Source organism: Conger conger, chromosome 9, assembly GCF_963514075.1.
Source record: "Conger conger chromosome 9, fConCon1.1, whole genome shotgun sequence".
NCBI lineage: Eukaryota > Metazoa > Chordata > Actinopteri > Anguilliformes > Congridae > Conger > Conger conger.
This window is the reverse complement of record NC_083768.1, coordinates 13,551,131-13,576,492: the sequence shown is the minus strand read 5'-3', so window position 1 is coordinate 13,576,492 and position 25,362 is coordinate 13,551,131. Positions and strand designations below refer to the sequence as shown.

Sequence of the window (25,362 nt, the reverse complement as noted above, 5' to 3'; positions counted from 1 at the left end):
ATTCTACCGAGGGGCAATTATTTTAAGAGGAACATTTCGGTGAATCAGTGCCCAGAAACACAGAATGGTATAAAAGTCCACAAATCGCACTGTACACAGACCTCATAATTACATAGGCCAATGTATGCGTTCACTGAGGTCATTTAAGTCTTGCAATCTGAGCTATTAATGACAAGGAAATAATTTCAGTCATTATTCATTTCTCTGGTGTTTCCCAATTTCGCTGACCACGAAGGCGTACTGCATGTGGAGTGGGTAATCACAGACAGAAACTTTGTTGACAAAACATACTCGGACAAAAACCTTGAAATTACTTGAAATTGACAGACTATCAAAAAGCTTAACTGAGCGTTACCATCATCCTCTAAAGTCTTTTGCCAGGCAAATGCATAAGAACTATAAAATCCTAGTCAAACTAGGCCAGAAGATAAAGCCATCATACAGCCTGTGTGACATAATTATTAACTATATTAATCAGCTTCATAAGCTAGTGCTATGCAAAGGCTATTCTTTATGAACATGTCTTGTAAAATTATTGTGTCAAATATGATAGAAAGCATGTGATTTGTTGTGTTACATTTATGCAACCCTTGAGATAAGACAGACAGTGGGAGAGAGAGAGAGATTGTGAAGCAGATGCTGTGCTGGTTACCTTGAACAGAGACAGCAGACCCCCTTCTGTGAGCATGCTCTGTAGGAAGGTGCAGTCCTGCCGGGTCACATGGGGCTGGATCTGGGAGGGGAGGGCTGCCACAAGGTCACACACACCTGGGGGAGGAGGAGAGAGAGCTGGCCATCACTGCTCAGCACATACTTTCACACACACACACACAGGAACACACACACACACACGCACACAAGCACACGCGCGCACACACACACAGAAACACGCACGCACACACGCACACAAACACACACACACGCGCGCACACACACACAGAAACACACACACGCACACACGCACACACGTACATGCACGCAAACACACATACATACACATGCGCAAACACACTCATAGACACCACACATGTACACACATATGCGAACACATGCATGCAAACACACACACAGACACACACACACACACACACAGACACCACATACCCTCACTCACGCACACAGACACACACACGCACACACACAGACACCACATACCCTCACACACACACACACACACACACACACAGACACCACATACCCTCACACACACACACACACACACACACAGACACCACATACCCTCACACACACACACAGACACACACACAGACACCACGTACCCTCACACACACACACACACAGACACACACACGCACAGACACCACATATATACACACACACACAGACACCACGTACCCTCACACACACACACACACGGACACACACACAAATATGCACCAGCAACTTATACAGAAAGATTGCTAGTTTAATTTCCGAAGACCAGATCACCCCTACCTGTTTGAAGTTCACTACACTCCCAAACTGAGTTCAGTTGGGAGTGCAGTCTTTCTTTCCTTCCCTCTACTCCTCATCAGTCTCCCCTTAAATGTAATTTAAAAATCCATTCTGTGCAGCTGAACAGGGCAGACAGCCCCTGTGGAGATTGTCATGATGGTTTGTGTTATAAATCACCAAACAGCAAAAGACAGAGGACATTGCCATTCTTTTTCCTTTCCTTCCTTTTCTCTGCCTCAGACTGCATTCTGCGAACCACAGATGCACAGGATAAATGAGCTGAACTCAAATCCCACATAGAGAAATGCAGGGGGTAATCTATCCCTTTCTGCAGCTAACTAGCTTCAAATTGAAAAGAGGCTAGAAAAGCAGGGCTGCCCAATCCTGTTCCTGGAGATCCACTCTTCTGTAGGTTTTAACCCTAAGACCACATATGTATTTCATAAGGACCCTCATGGCCCAGGTGCACAAAAGTGCATACCTTCCTCCTCAGGCAACACAGTGCACCACACTTTATGTGAGGTTCTATCATTCACCTTTACAAGAGGCTCATGCTGTAGCTATATCGTATCATCCACCTTCTATAAGACGGAGGCTCATATGTGTCCTGGGAGCTCTTTCCTGCACACACACCTGTCTGTGGGAGGGCTCAGAACCCCGGGTCAGGCCCGCGGGACCCCCGATCGGAGCGTGCGGATGGTCAAAGCCAGGAGCACCTGCCCCACCGCCTCCTTTACGGGCTGGGAATGTGAAGGCCGGGTGAAATTATGAAAGGTTTAAAGCCCACCGGGCGATGGGGGCGGGGACGTGTGGGGAAGTCATCAGTAGTCAGGTACAGGTGGGCTGGACCTTTAGAGGGGGGGGGGGGGGGGGTTACAGTCTGGCTTGCATGCTCCTCTCTGGACCAGCACCACTTCGAACAGACGGAGAAATGTCTTCTTTTTTTCAAAGAAGTCATTTGATACTTGGGTGTATGGGGAAGCGATCACTTGTTGATTTGAGTTTGAAATATCACAGACAGCCTGACTGGACCAGCCTTGTGTGTTGAGTGGAGCTGGCTGACTGTCTGATCAGCTGGATTCGCATGAGAGAGCCTTTCTCATTGGTTGTGCAGTCAGAGGTTATTTCCAGAAGAGAGAGAGAGTAGTGAGAGATCTTTTATCATAGATAGAGAGCAGTGAGAGATCCTTTATCATAGAGAGAGAGCAGTGAGAGATCCTTTATGATAGAGAGAGAGAGCAGTGAGAGATCCTTTAGGATAGAGAGAGAGCAGTGAGAGATCCTTTATGATAGAGAGAGAGCAGTGAAAGATCCTTTATGATAGAGAGAGCAGTGAGAGATCCTTTATGATAGAGAGAGCAGTGAAAGATCCTTTATGACAGAGAGAGAGCAGTGAGAGATCATTTATCATAGAGAGAGAGCAGTGAGAGATCCTTTATGATAGAGAGAGCAGTGAGAGATCATTTATCATAGAGAGAGAGCAGTGAGAGATCATTTCTGATAGAGATAGCATTGATAGAAGTTCCTTTCTGAGAGAGAGATCAGCAGCGTTGGAACATGCCAGGAAAGGTGGGCCTCCAGAATATGTTTTTATTTCCTGACCCAACGATGAGCACGGTTTTCCCGTTCAACATCGTACCGTCACGATCCCGGAATCTGCCCGCTCTCTATTTACATTTCAGTGACCGAACATGGCCCTGTGATGGACTGGCGACCTGTCCAGGGTATATTCCTGCCTTTCGCCCAATGTATGCTGGGATAGGCTCCAGCCCCCCTGCGACCCTGTTCAGGATAAGCGGGTTCAGATAATGGATGGATGGATGGATGACCGAACATGATGGAAAAATCTCAGATGTTAGCGATGTAGCACTTCGACAGGTTTAAGAAACCCCGCGTTCTCAATGTGCGGAGGGTCTTTGTTGTTTCGCAAAGCCTCCAATGGGCTGTGAAATAAATCTAGGCAAGGGGCCGCTTCCGTGAGCCTTGATGCTGCTCTCAGATTCTTTAGCACAGCTCATTGCGTTCGCTAGCGTCCACCAGCAGCCATCAATGGAGCCACGGACGTGCCAAGAACCACACAAGAAGCGTAAAATGTGGAAATAAAGTACATAAAGAAAGAAAAACACAGAGAGAAAGAGAGTGAGAGAAAGAGAAAAGGGAGCCACTTTTTTTTAAATGTTCTCTTCATTTCAGACCAGGGAAATTTGAAGGGACGTGAATTTGTTTGAAAATGAATTCAAGCCATTTTGTAAGTCATCTCGAATATCCACTTGTTACGTGTGAGAACTTTCCAACTATGTTTGCCTCTCTTGCCATCCACCTGCCGTGGATGTTTACTGGAAAAGGCACCGATGTTCTGGAAAATAGTAGCACCCTATGCACTAGTGTGTCACTTCTGCTCTCAAAGATGAACTCGCACAGAAAAAACCTCTGGAGACCTCTCACATCTGGAGGAGGAGGGTGCATCACAGGCCAATACCTCAGTGGGACCTTGTACTCAAAATTCACTGGATGCTTCTGCTCAAACCCCCTCTTTCAGAGCATGGCCAATGCCTCCCTGCCCAGCAGGTCACCTGATACCACAGACACAGCACTGACCCCTTCCCTGCCTAGCAGGTCTCCTGATATCACAGACACAGCACTGACCCCTTCCCTGCCTAGCAGGTCTCCTGATATCACAGACACAGCACTGACCCCTTCCCTGCCCAGCAGGTCACCTGATATCACAGACACAGCACTGACCCCTTTCCAGCCGGTCCTGCAGCCATAACACCTGCTCACTGAATGTACATTTTAGCAATAGTAAACACTCCCTGACATATTTGTTTCAGAAGGCACTGCATTTCTTCATAACAGAAGTGTGGCAGCACTCTCGTCTGTAGTCATGCATAGCCTCCCGTAGATCATAAATGGAGTTACAGGTAGACCCAAACTATTCGCTAGTTTTCGCCATGTCCAGTCCGTTCCCCACGTACATCAATTTAAGCGCGGGCTGCCTACCGCCAAGCAAGCCGGAGGCTATTTTCAGCACGGCCACATGAACTTGGATCCCCGCTGATACTAAATAACAACTCGGGCACAATGAAACCGGCTCTTATCTTGTCGCTGGCTCCGACAAGCCTCCGCGCAGCGAGGCAGCGAAAAACCTCCGCACCCACCGCGGTCGCAATCAATCACTCTCGCTGCAGGGTTCGCAGGGCCGGCCAGCCTGCAATAAGAGTCAGCTCCCGCGCCGCGATTGGTCCGCGCTCCTCCAGCCGGTGTCAGCGGTTGCGGCGCGTTCGCGGGAACTTGGACGGGGGCGAGCGCCCGGAGCAACGGAGCTCAGACATCAAACACCATGACATCATACATCGAAATACCGCCCCGCGCCTGGCCAAGCGCACTTATCAAAGCTAACGATCCAAACATTTCAGACTTGATTTATTTATGTTTTATTGTTCCACAACCACTTCATTACTGACCTCAAGCTTTCTTTCCCCCCAAGAGTGAGTTCCAGCTATTCCTCAAAAAAAAACTGTTCACCGCAGAAGACTGAAATGAAGAAGGTTCACCGCAGATGCTAATTGGTTGCATGCACACTGTGCACTGGCCACATTCATAATATTTTCAGACAAACAGGTTATTGTTTGTTTTGTGCTACATGATTTGTGCTCCGTGCCTGTTCGCCAAACAAAATGTCGATGGTTGAAGTCCTGAAATAGTTTATGGGCTGAAAATTTTCTTGATGGAACGATATGAAACAGCAGAGACCAATGAAATGTTTTAAGGATTTTTTTTTAAATCTTCAAAACTTGTTCTCAAATATATTTTCAAATATATTTTATGTCAAAAAGGATTTTTGTAAATGCGTATTCTCCCAGTAGATCCATCTCACACCCTCACATGATTCGTTACAGGTACTGAGATCCGGATGAAGACTGGCCTGTTTCAACTGCCACACCCTTGTATCGTTACATTCGTTTTCCATTGCACTAAATCAAATCAGATCTACTCTAATCCAACAAATTAGTCTAGCATATGGCAAATTAACTTGTTTTCCATTAGCATTGTTGCAATAAAAAAGTTCTGATATAATTTTAATTGCTGTAGCGATATAATTATTAGTTGTAGTGATTACATTTCATTACATTATTGGCATTTGGCTGACGCTCTTATCCAGAGCGACGTACAGTTGATTAGCAGGAGACAATCTTCCTTCCTGCTGCACACAATTCTCAGCGGTTATTCCATACTTTGCAGGTGATATAATTATTAGTTGTAGTGATATAATTATTTCATGGAAAAAGGGCTTTGGTGTGCTTCTCTAGTCACCACCTGCTGTGTTTTCTGGAGAAGTTATAGAAGCACATCTTTCTTTTCTTCACAGAAAGAGAGCAGATCCCACACACACCCTCACATTGACTCGTTACAGGTCCTGACTTAGACGGTAAATCAAAGGCAGCTATCCCTGTACTGGAGAGCTGCAGGTGTTTGGTTTCTCTTTTCAAATGAAAATCAGCAGGCCAGTTCAGACCCAAAAAAGTGTGTAAACATCTGCTTAAATTCATCAGCTAACTTCTGGGTAACACTGAAAAGCAGCACTCCCTGTGGTTCTGTAGGACCTGGTCAGGACTGGCATAGGCTATGGCTCGGTTAGCCAAGGCTGAATCTGGGTGGGAGACCCAAAATCTCGTCTCAGAACCCCTTTAGTGCCCATAAACACGCAACATCAGTACCACTGAGCCCGAGTACCAGCCAGTTAAATAACGATGACCTGTTCGGCACAGAGTGTACTTTGGACGAGGTGCGTAAGGTTTTATACATTTTTTTTGCAAAATAAAAATAAAATAAAAAATTACTCTCCAATCACACACCCCGATCCCAAATCCCAACACACCACCACCACCCCCGAATCCACCACCCTCCATTTGAGAAAAAAAAAAAAACAAGTGGAAATTTTCTTTCTGATGCAGAGTAAATTGGAAACAGGGCCGTTTTCCAGTGGCAACAAATCCTCCTGTTACGGTGGTGTAGCTCTGCGGCAGTGCTGTGAGTCCAGTTCCTACGGGACGCATAGAGGGCTGGAAACGGATGAAGCGCTCCTGCAGTGAGCGCTCTCTCTCTCTCTCTCTCTCCCTCTCTTTCTCCCTCTCTATCCCTCTCTTTCTCCCTCTCTTTCCCTCTCTCCCTCCCCTCTCCCTCTCTCTCCCTCTCTATCCCACTCTCCCTCTCTCTCTATCCCTCTCCCTCTCTCCCTCTCTCTCCCTCTCTCTCTCTCTCTCTCTCTCTCTCTCTCCCTCTCTTTCTCCCTCTCTCTCTCTCTCTCTCTCTCTCTCCCTCTCTTTCTCCCTCTCTTTCCCTCTCTCTCTCCCCCCTCTCTCCTTCCCTCTCCCTCTCTCTCCCTCCCTCTCTCTCTCTCTCTCCCTCTCTCCGAGCTCTTGTGTCACACGTTCCACATGCCTGGCATTCTTCGCGCCGGCGTGGAAAAACTTACTGTTGGTCTACAGAAACCGGACACCGCCGCACTTGTCATATCGCTCATGGCCGCGTTAGTGGAAACTGTAAACCCCCAGTGTTTAATGAGGAGGAATACAGGGGGAAGCACGGTGTTTTGTTATTGTTACACTGATTATAGCACAACTGTGCTACCTCATTTGGAGAGCATGGAATTGGGGGGGGGGGGGGGGGAGCTGAAATTAATAACTGTATGCGTTTTTCGGCAAGATGGTTTCTCCTCCTTTGCGTGTCTGCGTGTCTGTCTCTGCTATCAGGCCTTTGATAATATTTCACAGGGAGAATAATGACCAAGGGTGCATATCGGGTGCAAGCAAACACAAGCCATAAGAGAGTCTGAGTCTGAAGAGTCAAACAGGACCCATAACCTGCACTGGAGCAGAGCTTATGGGGAGAGGGAGACCTGCTACCTCTGTAAGCATTGGACAGGATCCATCTTGGGCAGGAAGGTCATTAAATGCATTGCTGAACGGGACCGACTTTCCCAGTGAGCTGTAGAAGCCTTGGGACAAAGTCTTCTTTTTTTTTTACGTGATTTGGCTATGTACTCAACAATCTAATAATTCATATGTAGTTAAAGTACAGATTTTCTACTTTTATGACAGTTTTTTATACATTTTGATTTCACCCTGTAAAAATGACAGCACTTTTCATACATAGTCCCCCTATTTCAGGGCACCATAATGTTTGGGACAAATGGCTTAACAGGTGTTTCTGATTAGTCGGGTGTGTTCAATCGTTTCCTTGGTGCAGGTATACAGAGAGCTGTACGAGACCTTGGAATGCGGAGCAGAAAACAACATGATCTAAGACTTATGGAGCTCACTGTATAAGCTACTACTGTAGGTACAGACACAAACACACGCTAATGGACATGCACTAATGGACACCTGTGGCTTCTGTAAAAGCAGAATCCATCAACCAGTATGTTCTGACACATTAGTCTCGGCCTCAGCCAATTACAGAGCTGCTTCCTGGGCATGGACTATTCCCACTGACAGGACAATGAGTGAATCATGCAGCTCTGTCTGCCTGTGTGAGGAGATGAGAATAACAGGCTAATCCCCTTCAAGTGATGCATGGAGAACCTGTAAACACATGCCCAGACCCACAAACACACGTCAGCATGCATGCACATACACATACACACACATACACACGTACGCATGCACACACACATGTGCATGCAAGCACATATGCATACACACACATGCACACACATGCACGCACATACGCATACACACACATACACATGTGCATGCACGCACATATGCATACACACACACATGCATGCATGCACATACACATACACACACATACACTCACACACATACACACGCCCAGACACACACACACACACGTGCATGCAAGCACGTACACACACGCACAGACACACACATACAAACATGTGCATGCATGCACATACGCATGCACACACATACACACACATACACAAACATGTGCATGCATGCACATACGTATGCACACACATACACACATGCACACATGTACAGACACACACACAAGTGTGCGCGTACACACATACGCATACACACTCACGCACACCGTGTGACAGACACAGCATGTGAACTCCAGACTGCAGACCTGAGAGAGAAACATTAAGCAGCACATCTCCCTGCACCCATAGAACTGCTACCATGTGTCAGTACATTTCACTGTGCTCTTCAATCTGCAAACAGATCCCCCCCTGCTTAATACCAGTCTTACCGAGACCGACAGACCTCACCCAATCAGCCGTGAGTTATGGCCTGTTAACAACACAGCGCATAAGAGCGCGCACAATCAAAGCCTCTTATTTCTACTGACAAATTAAAAAAATATTCCTTGAAGGAACGAAGGATCCAAACACGAGTCAATGCTGGAGAGGTGGTGTGTGCGCGCGGAAAACGGAGGTCTGGCACAGCATTCTGCATTGTCTGTGTAGTCACACGTGTTTCTGATCTGGTGGCTAAAGGTTCACGTCCAGAGCTGGACTCGATTTGAGCTGCGCTTCCACATGCCACTTGGACGCGACACTCTGCTATGGAGGCAGAAAGAGGAGATTAGGGAACGGGGAGGATGCAAGTTCAAGTACAGAATAAGTGCTGCTTTGCTTTTCATCGAGGTAGTCGATCTGTATTACCTCAGAAAGTACATTGCTGAGCAGAGCCACGTCGTAGGACAGTGTGTAAAGATCTGAGCTACAGGTGGCTCCTATGAGCACTCTTCTCTCCTGGGTAATCAGAATGAATGCACAGCCTGTCCAGAAGTCTTCCCACTGGAGCATTTAAGACCGGTTTTACAGTATTTTTAACTTTTAACATTTTGGTTTGATTCAGCGAATCTCAATTGCCATAACATATGTAATTGTACAAAGCAGGAAAGATGTCCGGATAAAAAGCAGGTTCCTCTTAGATCAAATGCATTTGTGTTCTAATAAAACGGTTTATCACAAAGCGCGTGTTTGTCCTGCGCAGAAATAATGTCCATTTATACATCGAGGACAGATTACTGTGCTCAGGAGGCTTTTAAGGGGAAGTATGAGTTTAATAAACCAAAGGGAATAATGCCTTACTTGGCCGGAGAGAATAATTTTGAGAATTCAGTCAGGTTATCTGATTATACATCCAGTCCCATATTTTATTTTTCCAAATGGAATCCCCAGAAGGACGAGAAATTGTAATGACATTACTGTATCATCCACCTTCACTCATAAATGAAATGGCGTCGCCAATTCCTTAGCCAAGAACAGATGCCTGACACACATTCTGTCCACTATCGCGCACTGCACCTTTACTCTGAGTGATGCACACTGAACTGTTGTGCTCTGCGCGTATCGGGCCTGGTGTATTCATACAATGAGCAGACGTGTGCCCACATACGCACAAAACACACATGCGTGCACACACACACGCACAAACACATGTGCACATACACACGCACACACACACATATACGCACACACACACGCACAAGCACACAGATGCACACAGACACATGCACACACACACACGGACACACACACATACACACACACACGCACACACACAGACACACACACAGATGCACACACACACAAACACACACACACACGCACACACAGACACACACACAGATGCACACACGCACAAACACATGTGCACGTACACACGCACACACACACATATACGCACACACACACGCACAAGCACACAGATGCACACAGACACATGCACACACACACACGGACACACACACATACACACACACACGCACACACACAGACACACACACAGATGCACACACACACAAACACACACACGGACACACACACACACACGCACACACAGATGCACACACACACAAACACACACACGGACACACACACACAGATGCACACACACACAAACACACACACGGACACACACACACACGCACACACACACGCGCTCGCACATATGGTTACAGAGTTCAGTTGGACATGTCAGCTCTTCTAGCCGGTGATGATACATGCGCTTGGCTTAAGCAACAACACGTGGTTTGGCTAGCTTTCAAAAATGCATTGACTTTCAGAAAATTACATTCAGGTCATGCTACAGGGATATGAAATTTCATATTGTGTATAAATGTACAATAAAAATATATCAGTGATACAAATAAAATTATCATAATAGCATTTTTGCTGTTTTTATTTCAGATTTTTGTTAATAGTCCTTGAGGGTCCTTTGACCTATTCAAATAACTCCAGTTCTGTGGCCCTCCAGTTATGAAGGGGAACTGTGCCTGTGGGTTTGTGCTATTTCCTGTCAATCAGCAGCCGATATACGTCCTGAAAACAGGGTGTTTGGAGTCAAAGCCAATCGATGACTTAAGACTCCAGCGCTGCAGCACACCATAAACCAGCGGACGCGATGGAGCTTCAGCTCCCCGCTCTAGCCGTTGACGCACAGAGAGGGGCTTTTGTGTTGTTGTTTATGAATGTTTCATGCGCTGGGGATCGTTCCTGTCACTTATCCAGCCACCTCTCCTTCATCACCGCTCTCAGCAGCTGGACCAACAAACATTTTCCATTTTTTTCAGTCCTCTTATTGCACTAATAAAGCCGTGCTGGATTATTAATAAGGACAGACCTGTAGCTCCGCGCGGTTTTTACTGCCCTGCGCTTGTAGCTCTCTCATGTGGCGGTATGGTTATAAGGTGGTCTGGCTTTCCAATTTGCCTCCGAGAATTTCCACTACGGGTAGGTAATCATTGCAAAACGCCTGGATCCAGAAGGAAAGATGTTATTTAACCTTCGCCGTTCCTGGTTTTCCCACCTTTTCCCGTAATCCCTGTCCCACTGGGAGGAGAGAGGCTGACTTATTTGAAGCAGTTTGTGGAGAAAAGAGATCATCTCTCAAACTGACACTGGACTTGTTTTGCAAGAAACATTTTGTTCCCCCAAAATATTCCCGAAAAAAAACCCTCTTCCAAAAACCTTGAATTGACTTCCATTGAAACCTTCAAGACTGTCACCACATACCTTAGTTTAATCAATCATTGATTCCATACATTTTTGCTCCCCATGAAAATTGCGGTGACGATAATTACCTTAAATGACAAATCAACAGTAACAATAAAGTAAATTGTTTTAGAGATATTAGAGAGAATATTGACATATAGTGTATCTATTATTTTTGCCTGCCTTCACAATATTGACCCACTTCATTTTTCCACTTCATTCCTAAGGGTATGCACATGTTTTCATGTATGGGGACTGATAGGGAATGCGGAGGGTTTTCAAAGCCAAGGTGATGTAGGATGTGATGTTATTTGACCAGGAAACTGAGGTTAACAGCCCAACTCGTTTAATGGCATGTTTACAGCCCAGCTCCCCTTCACTGTGATGAGCCACAGGGCCTTCCTCTGATCCAGAAGGAATAGCGCCCTCTGCTGGCCCTACCGGTCAGACCAGCCTGCCCTGCTACCCTCAGGCTCAAGAACAACGGTGAACATTCCTGACCTCAGGCCGCCGTGGCGACCGGACGAGCATGGTGACTGTGCTGCCATGGCGACGGGCCGTCGCCCAGCGGGATGACGGTACCTGTGTCGCTCCGTGGCCGCGCCGGCATGGTTCCAGCCGGGGGAATGTCACAGAAGGGCGTCACGGTAACACCGCCGGGAGCGGGAACCACGGAAACCAAGTTTGGTGAGATTGGCGACACCACACTGAGCCGCTTCGTCTCCCACCGGATTTACACTGCTGGAGCAAAGAGAAGAAAATAAACAGGGCTCCGCTGTGTGAGTGTGTGTGTGTGTGTGTGTGTGTGAGTGTGTGTGTATGTGTGTGTGTGTGTGTGTGTGAGTGTGAGTGTGTGTGTGTGTATATGTGTGTGTGTGTGGGCGTGCGTGTATGTGCATGAGTCTGTGTGTGTCCATGTCTATGTGTGAGTGTGTGTGTGTCAGTGTGTGTGTGTGTGCGTGAGTGAATGTGTGTGTGTGTGCCTGTGTGTGTGTGTGTCCCTGTCTGTGTGTGTGCGCGATTGTGTGTGTGTGTGTCTGTGTGTGTGTGCGTGCCTGATTGTGTGTGTGTGTCCATGTCTGTCTGTGTGCGTATGCATGCATACATGCATGTGTGTGTGTGTGTTTTTCATGGTGTTCCCTTTTGATGTTCCTACCTTTGCTTGTTTTCTTTTCTTTTTTTAGTCAATGGTCGTCCTCAGTACTTAACATTCACTTACAAATATACGGCTGGACTACATTTCCTTCATAAATACAGTGTGGTGAGTTATTTCTAGTGACCGCTGAACTCTCCAAACTGTGTTTGTAAGGAGAACAGCATGAACACCTGCAAGTATTTGTGAGTTACAAAAATTAAAGGCTCATTTTGACTGAATCCAAGATTTTCACCTGGTATTGAGTAAAAAAGAGAAAAAACCCAGAAACACTCAAACACTCACACACACACACGGCTACATTTCCACATTTCAGCACTGAACACTCATCCGAGAGAGCGAGTGTGTGCTGAAACAGAGGGCCTATGCGCATTGTGAGGGTGTGTGACCTCTGGAGGCCCCTCCAGATGGCGCTACTGTCCCAGGGGACCCCCCCCGCTGTGCTGATGTCAGAGAGGCAGCTGCAGCACCGACTCACACGCCTGCCTCAGCGTAAAACCTTTAACTGCCTTTCCAGCTCATCCAACAGCAGTCTGACACAATCCACAGATCCCAGATCAGCCACACAATCATATGAGCCGGGGTTCAGGGCCTTCCCTTGCTTCAATACTGGCCACAGAACATGAAATTAGTGGGAGGTACTTTTATATTGGTATTCCATAGCAAGATACATTTTTGTGTATTTTTGGAGGCCCTCCACCTCAGCTGAATGGCCACCCCAGCCCACAGGAGACCTGGAAGACTCTCCCAAGCCACACAGAGGCCTGGCCCCTCCCCACACAGGAGCTGGAGGAAACCCCATAGACCCTTTCAAGAGTAGTTTTTTTAGAAATATTATTTCTTTCAAAAATCCAAGTCAGTAAGCATTTTATTGGGTAATTATTAGACTTATTTCTTAGACTTATTGGTCTGACTTCTGCTGCTGTAGCCTATTCACTTACAGGTTTGACGTGTTGTGTGTTCAGAGATTCTCTTCTACATATCACTGTAGTAACGCATTTGCATTACTGTCACCTTCCTGTCAGCTTTGACCTGTCTGACCCTTGACCTCTCTCATTAACAACGTGTTTCTGCCCGCACAACTGCTGCTCACTGGATTTTTTTTTGTTTTTCACAACACCCTCTGCAAAGTCTAGAGACTGTGTGAAAATCCCAGGAGATCTGAGATACCCAAACCACTCTGTCTGGCACCAACAATCATTCCACAGTCAAAGTGACTTCGATCACATGTATTCCCCATTCTCATATTTGGTCTGAAAAACAGCCAAACCTCTTTTACATGCCACATGATTGGCTGATTAAATATTTGCATTAACAAGCTGGTGCACAGGTTAACCTAATAAATTGGTCACTAAGTGTAGAACTTCATTTGATTACCAGTGGTGATTGTGAATTTGTGACATCAGCATTAGAATGTTCAGTTAAGACATTCTAATCACATGCTCTTGCACCTTAAATGGTGAAGAGGGCGTGTCCTTCCTGGCCTAGGGCAGAGGGAGGTTTCACAGCACACGCACAGGGATACAGTCTAAATCAGGCCGGTCACAAGACTCTGGCTGTATAATAAAGAGGAATTTCAGGCTCTGGACCATACTAATGGACCCAGATCAGTGTGTCCCAGCCAGAGCAAACCACAGAAACCATGTCAACAGATACTGGAGAGCTAGTTGTGAAATAGCAATAATACAAAATTCTAATAAATACGTTGAAATAAAAATGAAAAGTGCCACGGTTAAAACTAATTATACTGAATAAAAATGAAAAATATCAGAGCTTCGAAAATTTGCTGCACATCTTTTCTTTTTGAAAACCGCAGAATAACCAGAGGAATGAACCAATAGGATCAGCTGGAACAGACTAAACTCCAGCTGAACTGAAGAGCAGTTTTAGTTCCAGTTCAAACACACACCCAGAGAGGGGAACCTCTCGAGCCATCTTTCCATTCCGAGCCCCTCATAACCGAACTGTGTGTAAAACTGCACCTGAGACAGATACTCCCCCGCTGTCTGTAAAGACAGGCCTTAAAGAATCCCTCAGAGCGCTAATGGCAAAACTTCACATTTCTCTATATCACAGACTATCCTGTCTTTGGAGACGCGCTCCATGTGGAAATAAAAATTATCGGAATGACAGGCCTCCTGTGACACTTTTGCCATCTAGTGGATGTATAGAGTATTGCTAAAACCTTCAATAATAGACAAATAACTACCGTACATAATATTAGGTATGATTTACTAAGGCCTTCAGCACACAAGACCTTTTAGTTGAATGATTGGTCATGGTATTTGTTTAGCCTCAATCATTGCTTGTGTTATTCCGTTTTTCTGTGCCTTAAAAGGTTTTGCGCATCAGACCTATAGTGTCTTGTCAATAATGTTAACTGTTAATAATGAACATGTTTGTGTGTGAACCTCAAGAGGAAGAATAAACAGAAATCCAATCCAATCCAATCCAGTAAAAATGTCCTGCAATAGAGCATGGGATATGTTATTATACTTTTCCAAAGTTTCCATTTCTTTTACTGAACTGAACACACGTGCACACATGCATGCACACGTACAAACACACACACACAGGTATGCACAGGAGAAATTCTGAATCTAAAAAATGCATTTATCCAGTGGTGACTTTCAACTTTACAAATTCCATAGCTCATTTATTTAACACGTACACGTAGAGTGAAGTAACATTCCTTTCTCAGTGGAGGCGAGGGAGAAAGTGGCAGGGAAAGAGAGAGAAGAGGGAGATGGAAAACGTTTGCATCACCGTGACCAAACAGTGCTTAGACAGGAATGTAGATCATAAGTCAATGGCCTAAAATCTACTACAGGACACACTGGAAAGAAAGGGGCAGGACATAATTTGAAATAGAAAGGAGGTTTGAAGGCTGGGCATCCATACAAGAGCTCTCACTCTTGTTACCGCGGTTACATAAAAAGATGCAGATGCCATACATTTCCTGTTATGCTAGGAAGGCACCCAGAAATCATCAATAACACAACATTATGATAGCAGTAACAGCAAAAACTGCTAAAGGACAAATATTCGAAGACAGAGAATAAAATAATAACAGGCTTCATAAAGTTGATATAAAACAGAGCTTATGCACACATTCTTATGAGTTGTTATGAGTTGTTCCAGGTTGAACGGCAACACAATCAGATATTGCAATTCCACACAGGCCTGTGATAAATCAGTCTAGAGACAGAACTGGTGTTGAGGCCAGTTTATAGTGTCACTCGGCAGTAATGGCATTGGAGAAAGTTGACTGACGTGCACTGTAGTGAAAATAAAGGCACTCCAGTCACCCTGAGTAAAACAAATGTCGCTGTGATCAGTGATGCTCTGATGTTTTACTATAAAGTGGCCTTTATAGTGTGGCCGGGGGTGGGCAGACTGTCAGCTCCTCCAGTTCAGAGCTGTAGATCTCCAGAATTCACTGGCGCTTCACTAACATGCTACCACTGCTACACTTTCTACAACGCCCAGCAAAGTCTCAAATTACATGACATTACATTACTACAGTACTACATGTACCACTACAAATACCCACAAATACCTTATGTCAACTGCACATTGAGCTCATCTAACCTGCATCAATGGAACAAGATTCTAGAATAGACTACATAATGTAATATCCTCACGAAAGTAGAAACAAATTAGGCAGCTAACTTCACCCGATCACAGGCAGAACTTGTTTATACGTTTGCACACATGAGTTGACACACACACGCCCTGGGTGCACACACATTCTCTCATTAGCGCACACACACACACACACGCACACACACACATCCACATGAGTGCATACACAAGCACATAATATGTTACATGTACACACACAAGCATTATAAACAGCAGTGGGTAGAGATGTAAAGGCAAAGCAGTGGAACTGACCTGATGTGGCTCTTATCTCTGCATCCATTAGTGAGAATCTCACACTGCCTGCACTCCTCCCACAGACCTACACACCCCTGTCCCACACACACACATCTGAGAGGGACAGGTAACCAGGAAAAAGACAGACAGAGACAGGCACCTATGTGCCTCCTTTACAAACTGTTCCACACACCAAGCCAGTCTACATTGAATGTGTCATCCTAACACCCCCCCCCCCCCCCCCCAGTAACATCACCCAAAGTCATCAGTTTGCCCCTCCCCTCTGACCCCTGCATGGAGAACAGTGTGTGTGGCGTGTGTTAGTGCGTAGAATCACTGCTCCCATAGCCTCAAGACAAATAACAAGCAGCACTCAGTGGCTGCACTCGTGCTGATCACCATTACTGACCCAAATGGGTCAGGCAGGCAGAAACACTCAATAAAGCAGTGACAACATTACAGCAGTTCCCTCTGTGGGTCAGAAACAGCCATGATCTCACCACATTACAACTACAGACTGCCATTTTTACTTTTTTACTAAACACTAAGGATAACGTTACTTTAATTTATTTTAGATTCTCGAGAATCATGGAGTGGATTACAGCATGCTTACAGTACCTAGAGTTTAAACCCCTAGATCACAGAACTGCATTATGACTGAAAACGCTAAACCTTATTCCACAGATTTGTATACAGTAGCTGTTCAGTGTAGTCCTGTGGTCTAGGGGGTTTAAGGCTGAGGTTTAACCATGCTGAAATTGACTCCATGAGTTTGAGCACAGACTATTTGTTGCCATCTGTGTTCAAAAGGCAGTGTTTCTTTCTGGAGCACAAATTGGTCTTGCCAAGGCTCCCCCCCTGTCTCAAAACGTAAAAAAAAAGAAGCAAAACATGCCTCCAAAAAAGTGCTTCCTGTGTCAGGTCTACAAAAGAAAGAGCATCAGGGCAGAGCAGTGCCATGGAGAATCATGAAGTAGAAATGTCACACAGGAAACTCTGTGCATGTTTTATGCTTAAAATACTACAATGAGTCACGTTTGATAATTATGTCTTAAATATCATCAAAAGGGCCTTCCACATGCAAGTAGGACAACCAATTACAGTGAACTGGGTGTATTGTTCTCCAGTTGCATTTTTTCTTTTTGAATACAATATTCATTTTTCAACATTCATTCAGTTCTTACAACAGAGGCTGAAAAACCAGAAATAAGTGATTTGTGATATTATTTGTGATACCCCTAAGGTCTCACCAGGCTGGGCCTGTTTGGGTTTTTTTTTTTTTTTGCATTCATTCTGTATTTAACTGTGCTTTTATTCTGGGTATGTCATTTGTGTCAAGAAAAGGGGTGATACTTAATTGGTTAATTGGGGCGGCCTGTAGAGTAGTGGTTAAGGGAAATGACTGGGACACGCAAGGTCGGTGGTTCTAATCCGTTGGGCCCTTGAGCAAGGCCCTTAATCCTGCATTGCTCCAGGGGAGGATTGTCTCCTGCTTAGTCTAATCAACTGTACGTCTGCCAAATGCCAATAATGTAATGTAATGTTAATTTAATACACATGATTTGCATTGCCTTTGCAATATGCTAATGTGAATAAAGCCCACATGTGGCAGTTACAGTGGGAAACAGAAAGGGAAATAATTCTCAGTTTGGGAACATAGACTTCTAAAATCTGTACTTGTTTCGTGAAACGAGTTTGCAGAATAAAATGTCATCCAGTCATTATTATAATAGCATCATAGTCTATAGTGACATCAAGTGGCTAATCACTGGAACTGAAGCATGAAGCTAAGGTAAATTGATGAATGGAAATTAGAACTTACTACAGTTGCCAAGAGCATGAGCCCTATGCAAAAAACAATTATAAAATAACTGGTACTCCAGTTTTCTCCCACACAAGCATGTCAGGTTAAGTGTACTGCCATTGCCCTTGACCAAGGCACGAGCCTCACAGCTGGAGTTGGTCCCCAGACGCTGCACTTAGATAAGCATACAGTAACTTTCAGTGTTTGCGAACCCCCATTCTTAATGGATTATAATTGGTGCAGATAGATCAAATAAACAAATACATGAATATTATTACATGAAATACATAAAACAATCCTGCAGATGGCAGTAGATTGTTGCTGCTTGAAACATATCATAAGGCAATCATCAGAAAGTGATTCTTGAACACTGTATTTATATATCCAATACTTCCGAAGATGTTAAGTAATTTTAGACAGCAATGTAATGTGTATTTTATATGCATTTATCAAATATGGAGAAAGCAAAACAGCTGCAAGCAAGACATAAGCAACAAATGTGCAAAAGCAATCGCAGTTAGATTGAAGCAAAAGTAACTTTTTCTATCCTCGATAGCCGCAATTAATTAGAACTACTGCACCGCCGACTTTAATATTTAGGGCAGCTTGTTAGATTTGGTAGAAAATTTACTTAAGTGCAACATCGTCGACCATACCAAAACGCGAAACCGAATAATAGCATTCAACCTTGCAACAATTAACTTTCGCATGACGAGTTACAATACCAGTTACATACATCACAATCCTTATCAAGAAACAAGGCAAGAAACATAAAGATTACACAAATACAAGATGTCGGATTTTAACGCTTATTATTAAACTATATCCTCTTCCGTAGTATAACGTAATATCACATCACCGGAACTACTTTACAATGTCGTCAAACATGAAAGGAAGTAATAACCGGAACTTTTAATAAAACCTAAAAGAAGACTGTTGTCTCTATGGCGATTAATGTTCTCGGCGACCGGATGAAGCTGGCCGAGTTTTGACGAATCGGACGCCCAGAGTGTCCCGGATGTAGTTGTGGGGAGAGGCGGGGCTCAGCTGACGGGCTGCGCTTTGCTCTTGTGTAGATATCTCGCTAGCTCAGTTTAGTGTGTGCGACTCAGAGATGGATCGAGGGCGCTCTTCCGACTAGCGAAGCCTCAGCTACTCATGCACCCAGAAGTATTGAAATAATAGCTGAGATTCAGTCGCTGAAGATATAAAAAGAAAAGCAAATAAACAGTCAATCTTTCACCTCCACTCAACACACCCTAACACGGCATTGATGGTAATGCATGCAGGGAAACAACCGCGACTCAGTGATGGGTAAACAGCTCAGTATTTTTATATTCCGATTTCTTCTCCCTTTCCTTCCCCGCTTTGACAAATCCGCCATTTTTGTTGCTACCAAAATAAGTAGAAACTTAGTAAAGCTGTTTCGGCTGTTGATATTTCTTGCTTAGTTTCGAATATCGACATGTCAACGATTTTCTATCACTTTAACGTTAATTGTTTCTCTTTCTATTTATAGGTGCAACGACCGAAGGGATTCTCAACCCTATCAGGTAGCTATGGTTGTAAGAGACAGAAATAAGATTAAAAGGGGTAATCTAGCACAGGCTTTACGAACACCTACAGGCCTCAGTGCGGAAAAATAAAAAAGTATTAATGTTTATGTAGAAACTTGACTTAGCTAGCTAGCTACGTTGTCCATTACAGTTAAAAGTAGATCTCGTTTTGCGAATAAAGAAATTGACTTTGCACGTCGAAGTTTAACTTCGTCTAAACTGATTTGTGTAATATTTTCATTTCGTCAAGGCCAGAAAGGTACGTTAGCGTGCTAGCCACATACCGATAAACTTGTTGGCAAGATTATGTAACGTTAGCCAACTATCGTTAAACATTAGAACACATTTCTGTTTTGAATACTTTTAAGTTCCATATTAATCTTGCTAGCTAACTGGCTACATGACTGTTGTTTTCTGGCTAGCTAGTGGGTGGGTCTAGCTACATTCCCAAAGCTTGCTTGCTGTATACATATAACGTTCATACATTTGGTAAACGTTACTGTTGACAGATAATTAACTTGCTATAATAGTTTATTTGCACGCACAGGTGAAATTAGTTGTGTTACTTTAGCCAGGAATACTTTAATGTTCGGTAAAATTTTCTGTCGAATATCTCCGACAGGTAGCAGAGTCGTGTTTTGCAGCTGCAGCATTGCACCGTGACGTACATTGCCTGCAAGCCATCTTGTTAAAGTCGTATTTTTGTCTGGTTCGGTGTCACACCTCACAGTGTATGATATTTGTATGTATGTTGCCTCGTGAATGTTTGGGGTTTAATTTGCATTTTAGACCCTTAAGTACCCATCAAAGAGTCACCCGGGCAGTGATCATCGCCATGAGAAGATGCGTGACAGTTCCGACCCCAGCCCACCTTGTAAGATGCTTCGGCGCTCTGACAGTCCCGAAAATAAACACAGCGACGGTACAGGACACAGCAAGGCAAAGGCAGTGTACATGCATCGACTCAGAGAAAGAGATGGAGGTAAGATCACGACTCGTGCATATATTTAACAGCAGTTAATGAGGTGTTGGATGAATCTTGAAAACCTCTAACAAGTGGTATACGTTCCTATTGAGTGTTGAAGTGTTTTAGTGTTTTGACAGCGAAGCCACCACCGTTTTAACCACATGTTGCCAAGACTGCAGATGCTAGCTGCAAGTCAGCGTTTTGTAACCTATGAATTAGATGCAAGAAGACTATTTTAATTTTTAAGGACCTCCCTGGCAAAATGTATTCTCTCCTTACAGCTCCCTTATTTGCAGAATGTATTATTGTATAAAATGAAATAAAAAAAGAGCTAAATTATGTTCAAGCTATATATCTTTAAATAAAAATGTTAAATATTACAGAATACTTGCAAAGTAGTCACCTGATAGAATTGCTACAGGTTGTCTAGCGCTTTGGCAGTTTTTCTGCTGTTCCCTGCTTGAGTTCTCATGAGCTTTCTCAGCTTGTAATTAAGGGAAAGGGCACAGCCATAAAAAATATAATGCGAGTTGTAAGGCCCGGATATAAAATGATCAATAGATTGGCGTTCAGCTGTGGCATTTCGCACTGCACTGTCTCATCAATGAGAGTGTTAATGGGTTCAATTACATCATGTTTTCCCGGCCCTGACAGTGACTCAGCCAATCAAGAGCCCAGATTGTCTGTTACTGTGATGAGCATTCTTCACAGGAAAATGTCATGGTAACTACGGGCAGGGTGATGGTGAATACCCTTATTGTACATTCAGGTTTAAATCGGTAATAAAAATTAGGCTGGCTAGTCATTTATTTTAGGATATTCTACTCAAAAGTAAGGACTCAGTGTGCCAGAGTTGATGTCATCCGTTTAGTTGTGGCTACTTGTAGCCATGTAAACCGTTCCCTTGAGTTTTGGGAATAAGACATTGCTACTGGTGTATTCCCCTTAAAAACATTAAAAAAACTTTGTGTGAAGATTGCTGCACCTGTCTAGAACTTCAGTAGGCATCAAGACCGAGTTATGCTTTCCGGGGGACAGAAGTGATGAATGCGTTGTAAAATCAAAGGCTCGTGCATTGAAACGCTGTGGTCCGCTCTGTTACTACAAAGCTTACCGTGACAGACTGGAGTGCATAAGTCTCGTCATTTCAGCGAGCGTTTAATACAACGTGCTCTTAAGAGTGGCGAGGCGTCTGTGGCATGGTGAATTTGCCAGTTTGAGGCCGTTCTCTTCGCTAAACTGCGTGACTGCTGTCCTGCTTCCCTCCCACGACACTAATCTTTTTTATTTTCTCACGACGATGACCGAACTGTCATGTAGACAGTGGTGTACGGATTGAGGATTCATTCGGTGCCGCCCAGCACTTTGTGTCCTGAGAAGCAGGCGTGCCATGATTCATAAAGAATGTTTTTCCACATTATTCCTCCACGTCCTCACGGACTGGTCCATTTCAACCGTCTTTGTGAAGCGTTGAAATTGTGTTTCCTACCTGGACAACAGCCATAGTTTAGGGAGCCTTGGCCAGGATGTTGTGCTTGGTAGTAAATTCTGAGCAGGTGGCTCTGAAAAGCAGGGGACTGGGTAAGAGAAGTATGAGGATAAGTTTATCTGCATTGTTTATCTTGCTGTGTGTTTGTTGTGCCCCTTGCAAGTGATTTAATGTCATTGGTGTTTTTTTTTCTGGTTAAATAAAGGTTAAATAAAATAAATGGCAGTACTGTCTGCTCACACACACACACACACACACGCACACACAAGCACACACACACACACACACACACACACACACACACACACACACACACACACACACACACACACACACACACAGAGGACACCGGCCGTCCCCAGGAACAGCAGGTTCTGAGGAAATGGCTTCCGGGAAGTTCTGTGCTCCCCAAATTAAAATTGGGAGTTGCTCTTCATCTGTTTACATCCCATAAAAGATTAGATGAATGTATGTGCCGGTGGCTAGCAATCTCCAGTCGCTCTGGATAGAGGGTCTGCATAAGGAGCACGATGCAATGCCCACACCTTCCCCTACCTCTGATAATGACTGATACACAACCATACGATTAAAAGCCCGGTGGTGTCTGAAAGTCTAATGCCCTGGCAGCTTTCGCCTCGCAAAGCTGTCGTTCTTTCCTCCACCTTGCATCGGTGGTTACATTTCAGGACTTCAGGACCGTGATTATTCGTTTAGCTATAATTTGCAGTCTCCTGCTGTGTGCCTGGTGAACACAGCTCAATATCAGAAGAGTGCCCTCTTTCTCATGTAACCGCAGTATACTTTCCAGAGAGATATAGCCGAACGCTATGCTAATGAGATAACGTCGTCGTTGGAACATGCTTCTCTCTGAGCGGTGTGGCCACGCAGGCTTTCTCTAGGACAATGGCAGGCCCAGCCCACCTCCACCGTTGCCATAGTTATTCAGCCCCGTCAGCGCGGCGCCGTGGTTACGGCCACCTGTCGCACACCTCTGCCGGGCTCGTGGGAGCGCAGCCTGAGGACCCGTTCCCTTTCCCTGCACACTCCCCTCTCGTGTCTGCCGTTATCAGACACGTGCCGATCCCAGCTGATCTTTATCAGGTTTATCCAATAAGCCTGGTTTGATAGTGTTCGGCATTGGCGTTTGGTCAAAGGGCGCATTTACCGCGGTAAGCAACCCACCTCTAGAGCTAGGGACCAGCGGCATCGCGATCAAATGGTGCCGTCGTTGAGCTCCTTGGAACACTGAAATGTTTACAGTCAGGGATTGAAGCTTTGTATCATCGAATTGTATTAAGAATGATGGAGGCTAACTTTCTTGGGCTGGTTGTCACTTCAAACATTAGCTGTTAAATTTGATCCTTTTTGTTCTTTGCTTTTTCAATGTCTGGGTGTTGATGTGAAGCATTATTGGTAACACCCACCTCTGTTTCTTTTACCATCATATGAAATCGTGATTATTAAAGTTTCAACTGGCTGCAGTTAATTAAGTTTAATAGACTCTGGGGTTGTGCTACATTACATTACATTACATTATTGGCATCTGGCAGACGCTCTTATTCAGAGCGACGTACAGTTGATTAGGCTAAGCAGGAGACAATCCTCCCCTGGAGCAATGCAGGGTTAAGGGCCTTGCTCAAGGGCCCAACGGCTGTGCAGATCTTATCGTGGCTACACCAGGATTAGAACCACCGACCTTGAGTGTCCCAGTCCTTTACCTTAGCCACTACGCTACAGGCCGTGCTACCATATTTAGCTAGAAGACCATCGCTAAATTTAATTCAGTGGTGCTACTATTAATGGTGAGAAGTTTGTGATTTTCTTTGCTGTAATGAGTTACCCAGAGGCCTGCAATAGTCTTATTTCAAGCGAGAACCATCACAGTTTCCCATGAGATCTTTTTTTACATTGGCAGTACTAGGTTTATAAGGCAATATTGTGAATTTAAATTCATACGGAGTTAATGAACCTCTACCGTTTAAAGGTTAATTGCATGAATTTAATTCAATTACAAGGCAGCATTTTTATTGCCGCACATGGTCACAGCGTCACTGGCTGCATCTTTAATTTTCTCTCGGAGACTTGAGCAGTTTCTCTCCCCGGAGGATTCGGTGTGCTTTCTGGGTGACATCATGCAGGAACCATGACTGCGTTTTTTCTTGCTCTCCCGTTTGTTTGCGGCTCCTAATTGACGCTAGCCGAAAAGGCAGCGCAAATCAATTCAGCGATTTGGCCGTTGCTAAGAAAATGTAGATAATTCAATGATTTACTGCAGTCGGCGAGCCTAACAGGAGAGCGTGTGTTCTTGTGGTAGGATGCTGTGAAATTGCGAATGTGATGATTTTTCTGAAGGGTTTTGAAGTTCCATACTGGCTGTTTGTGAACATGGTGTTGCGTCATGTCAGTAATGGTTCGCAACTGCCTGCTATTTTTCCTACAATAAATAACCACAAGTTTCTGACAAGTCTCCCAGAGTAGGGAATTGAAACTCTAAACCTGGAATTTGATTTGTTTCTTTAGATTTTTGTATTATAGCTGGCTTGGTTTACTTTTATTAATATGTTTAATAAGTGCTTTATGATCGAATTATAGATGCATGGAACACTTGCTGCTTCCTCTAGTGCAGTACTTCACAGTTTGTTGTCAGAGTATTGGTCATGGGGAATTTGGAAATGCAGTATGGAATTGCATTTGAGATATTGGGGGTGGGGTACCTTGGTACATACAGTTGGTGTCTTTGTAATGATATTAAATGTAGGTTTTGTGTTTAAAAATAAATAAATAAGAGAAGTTGAATAGTTGTTTCCAACTACTTTATGTTGGGCCATAACTAAAGAAAATCCATTTCTGTTTGGGCCAACACATTGTCAGCTGGGGGCAGTGTGGGTGGGTTGGGTTCTTTTTCCTCTAAACTTCTAATTAAGAGACTCCACGTTGTTTTCATTTTAAATAATGTATGGTCTCTTAATGAGAAGTTTAGGCTGGAGGGGAGAGAGAAATCTTAACTGTCTAACTGCAGTCTTTATTTACTGTTGGTAGTTTGGAAACTTACTGTGTGTGCAACAAATTTGAGTTCTTTCTTT

At 44.5% G+C, this 25,362-nt stretch overlaps 2 protein-coding genes across 3 annotated transcripts in view; one reads left to right on the top strand and one right to left on the bottom strand.

The window, feature by feature from the left end:
- Window positions 1-12,041, bottom strand: part of LOC133137550 (MAGUK p55 subfamily member 7-like) — a 65,938-nt gene extending 53,897 nt beyond the window's left edge. Inside the window, exons 1-2 of the mRNA XM_061255882.1 lie at window positions 12,014-12,041; window positions 653-768 (exon numbers count right to left, since the gene is read on the bottom strand). Coding sequence (XP_061111866.1) covers window positions 653-768; window positions 12,014-12,041 — 144 coding nt within the window. The remainder of the gene's footprint in view (window positions 1-652; window positions 769-12,013) is intronic.
- Window positions 12,042-19,303: 7,262 nt separating this feature from the next.
- LOC133137361 (WW domain-containing adapter protein with coiled-coil-like) overlaps window positions 19,304-25,362 on the top strand; it is a 29,512-nt gene continuing 23,453 nt past the window's right edge. For both annotated transcript variants that reach the window (XM_061255594.1, XM_061255593.1), the window contains exons 1-3: window positions 19,304-19,581; window positions 19,787-19,820; window positions 20,613-20,805. In XM_061255594.1, the coding sequence (XP_061111578.1) occupies window positions 19,541-19,581; window positions 19,787-19,820; window positions 20,613-20,805 (268 nt within the window). In that variant the 5' untranslated portion in view covers window positions 19,304-19,540. The remainder of the gene's footprint in view (window positions 19,582-19,786; window positions 19,821-20,612; window positions 20,806-25,362) is intronic.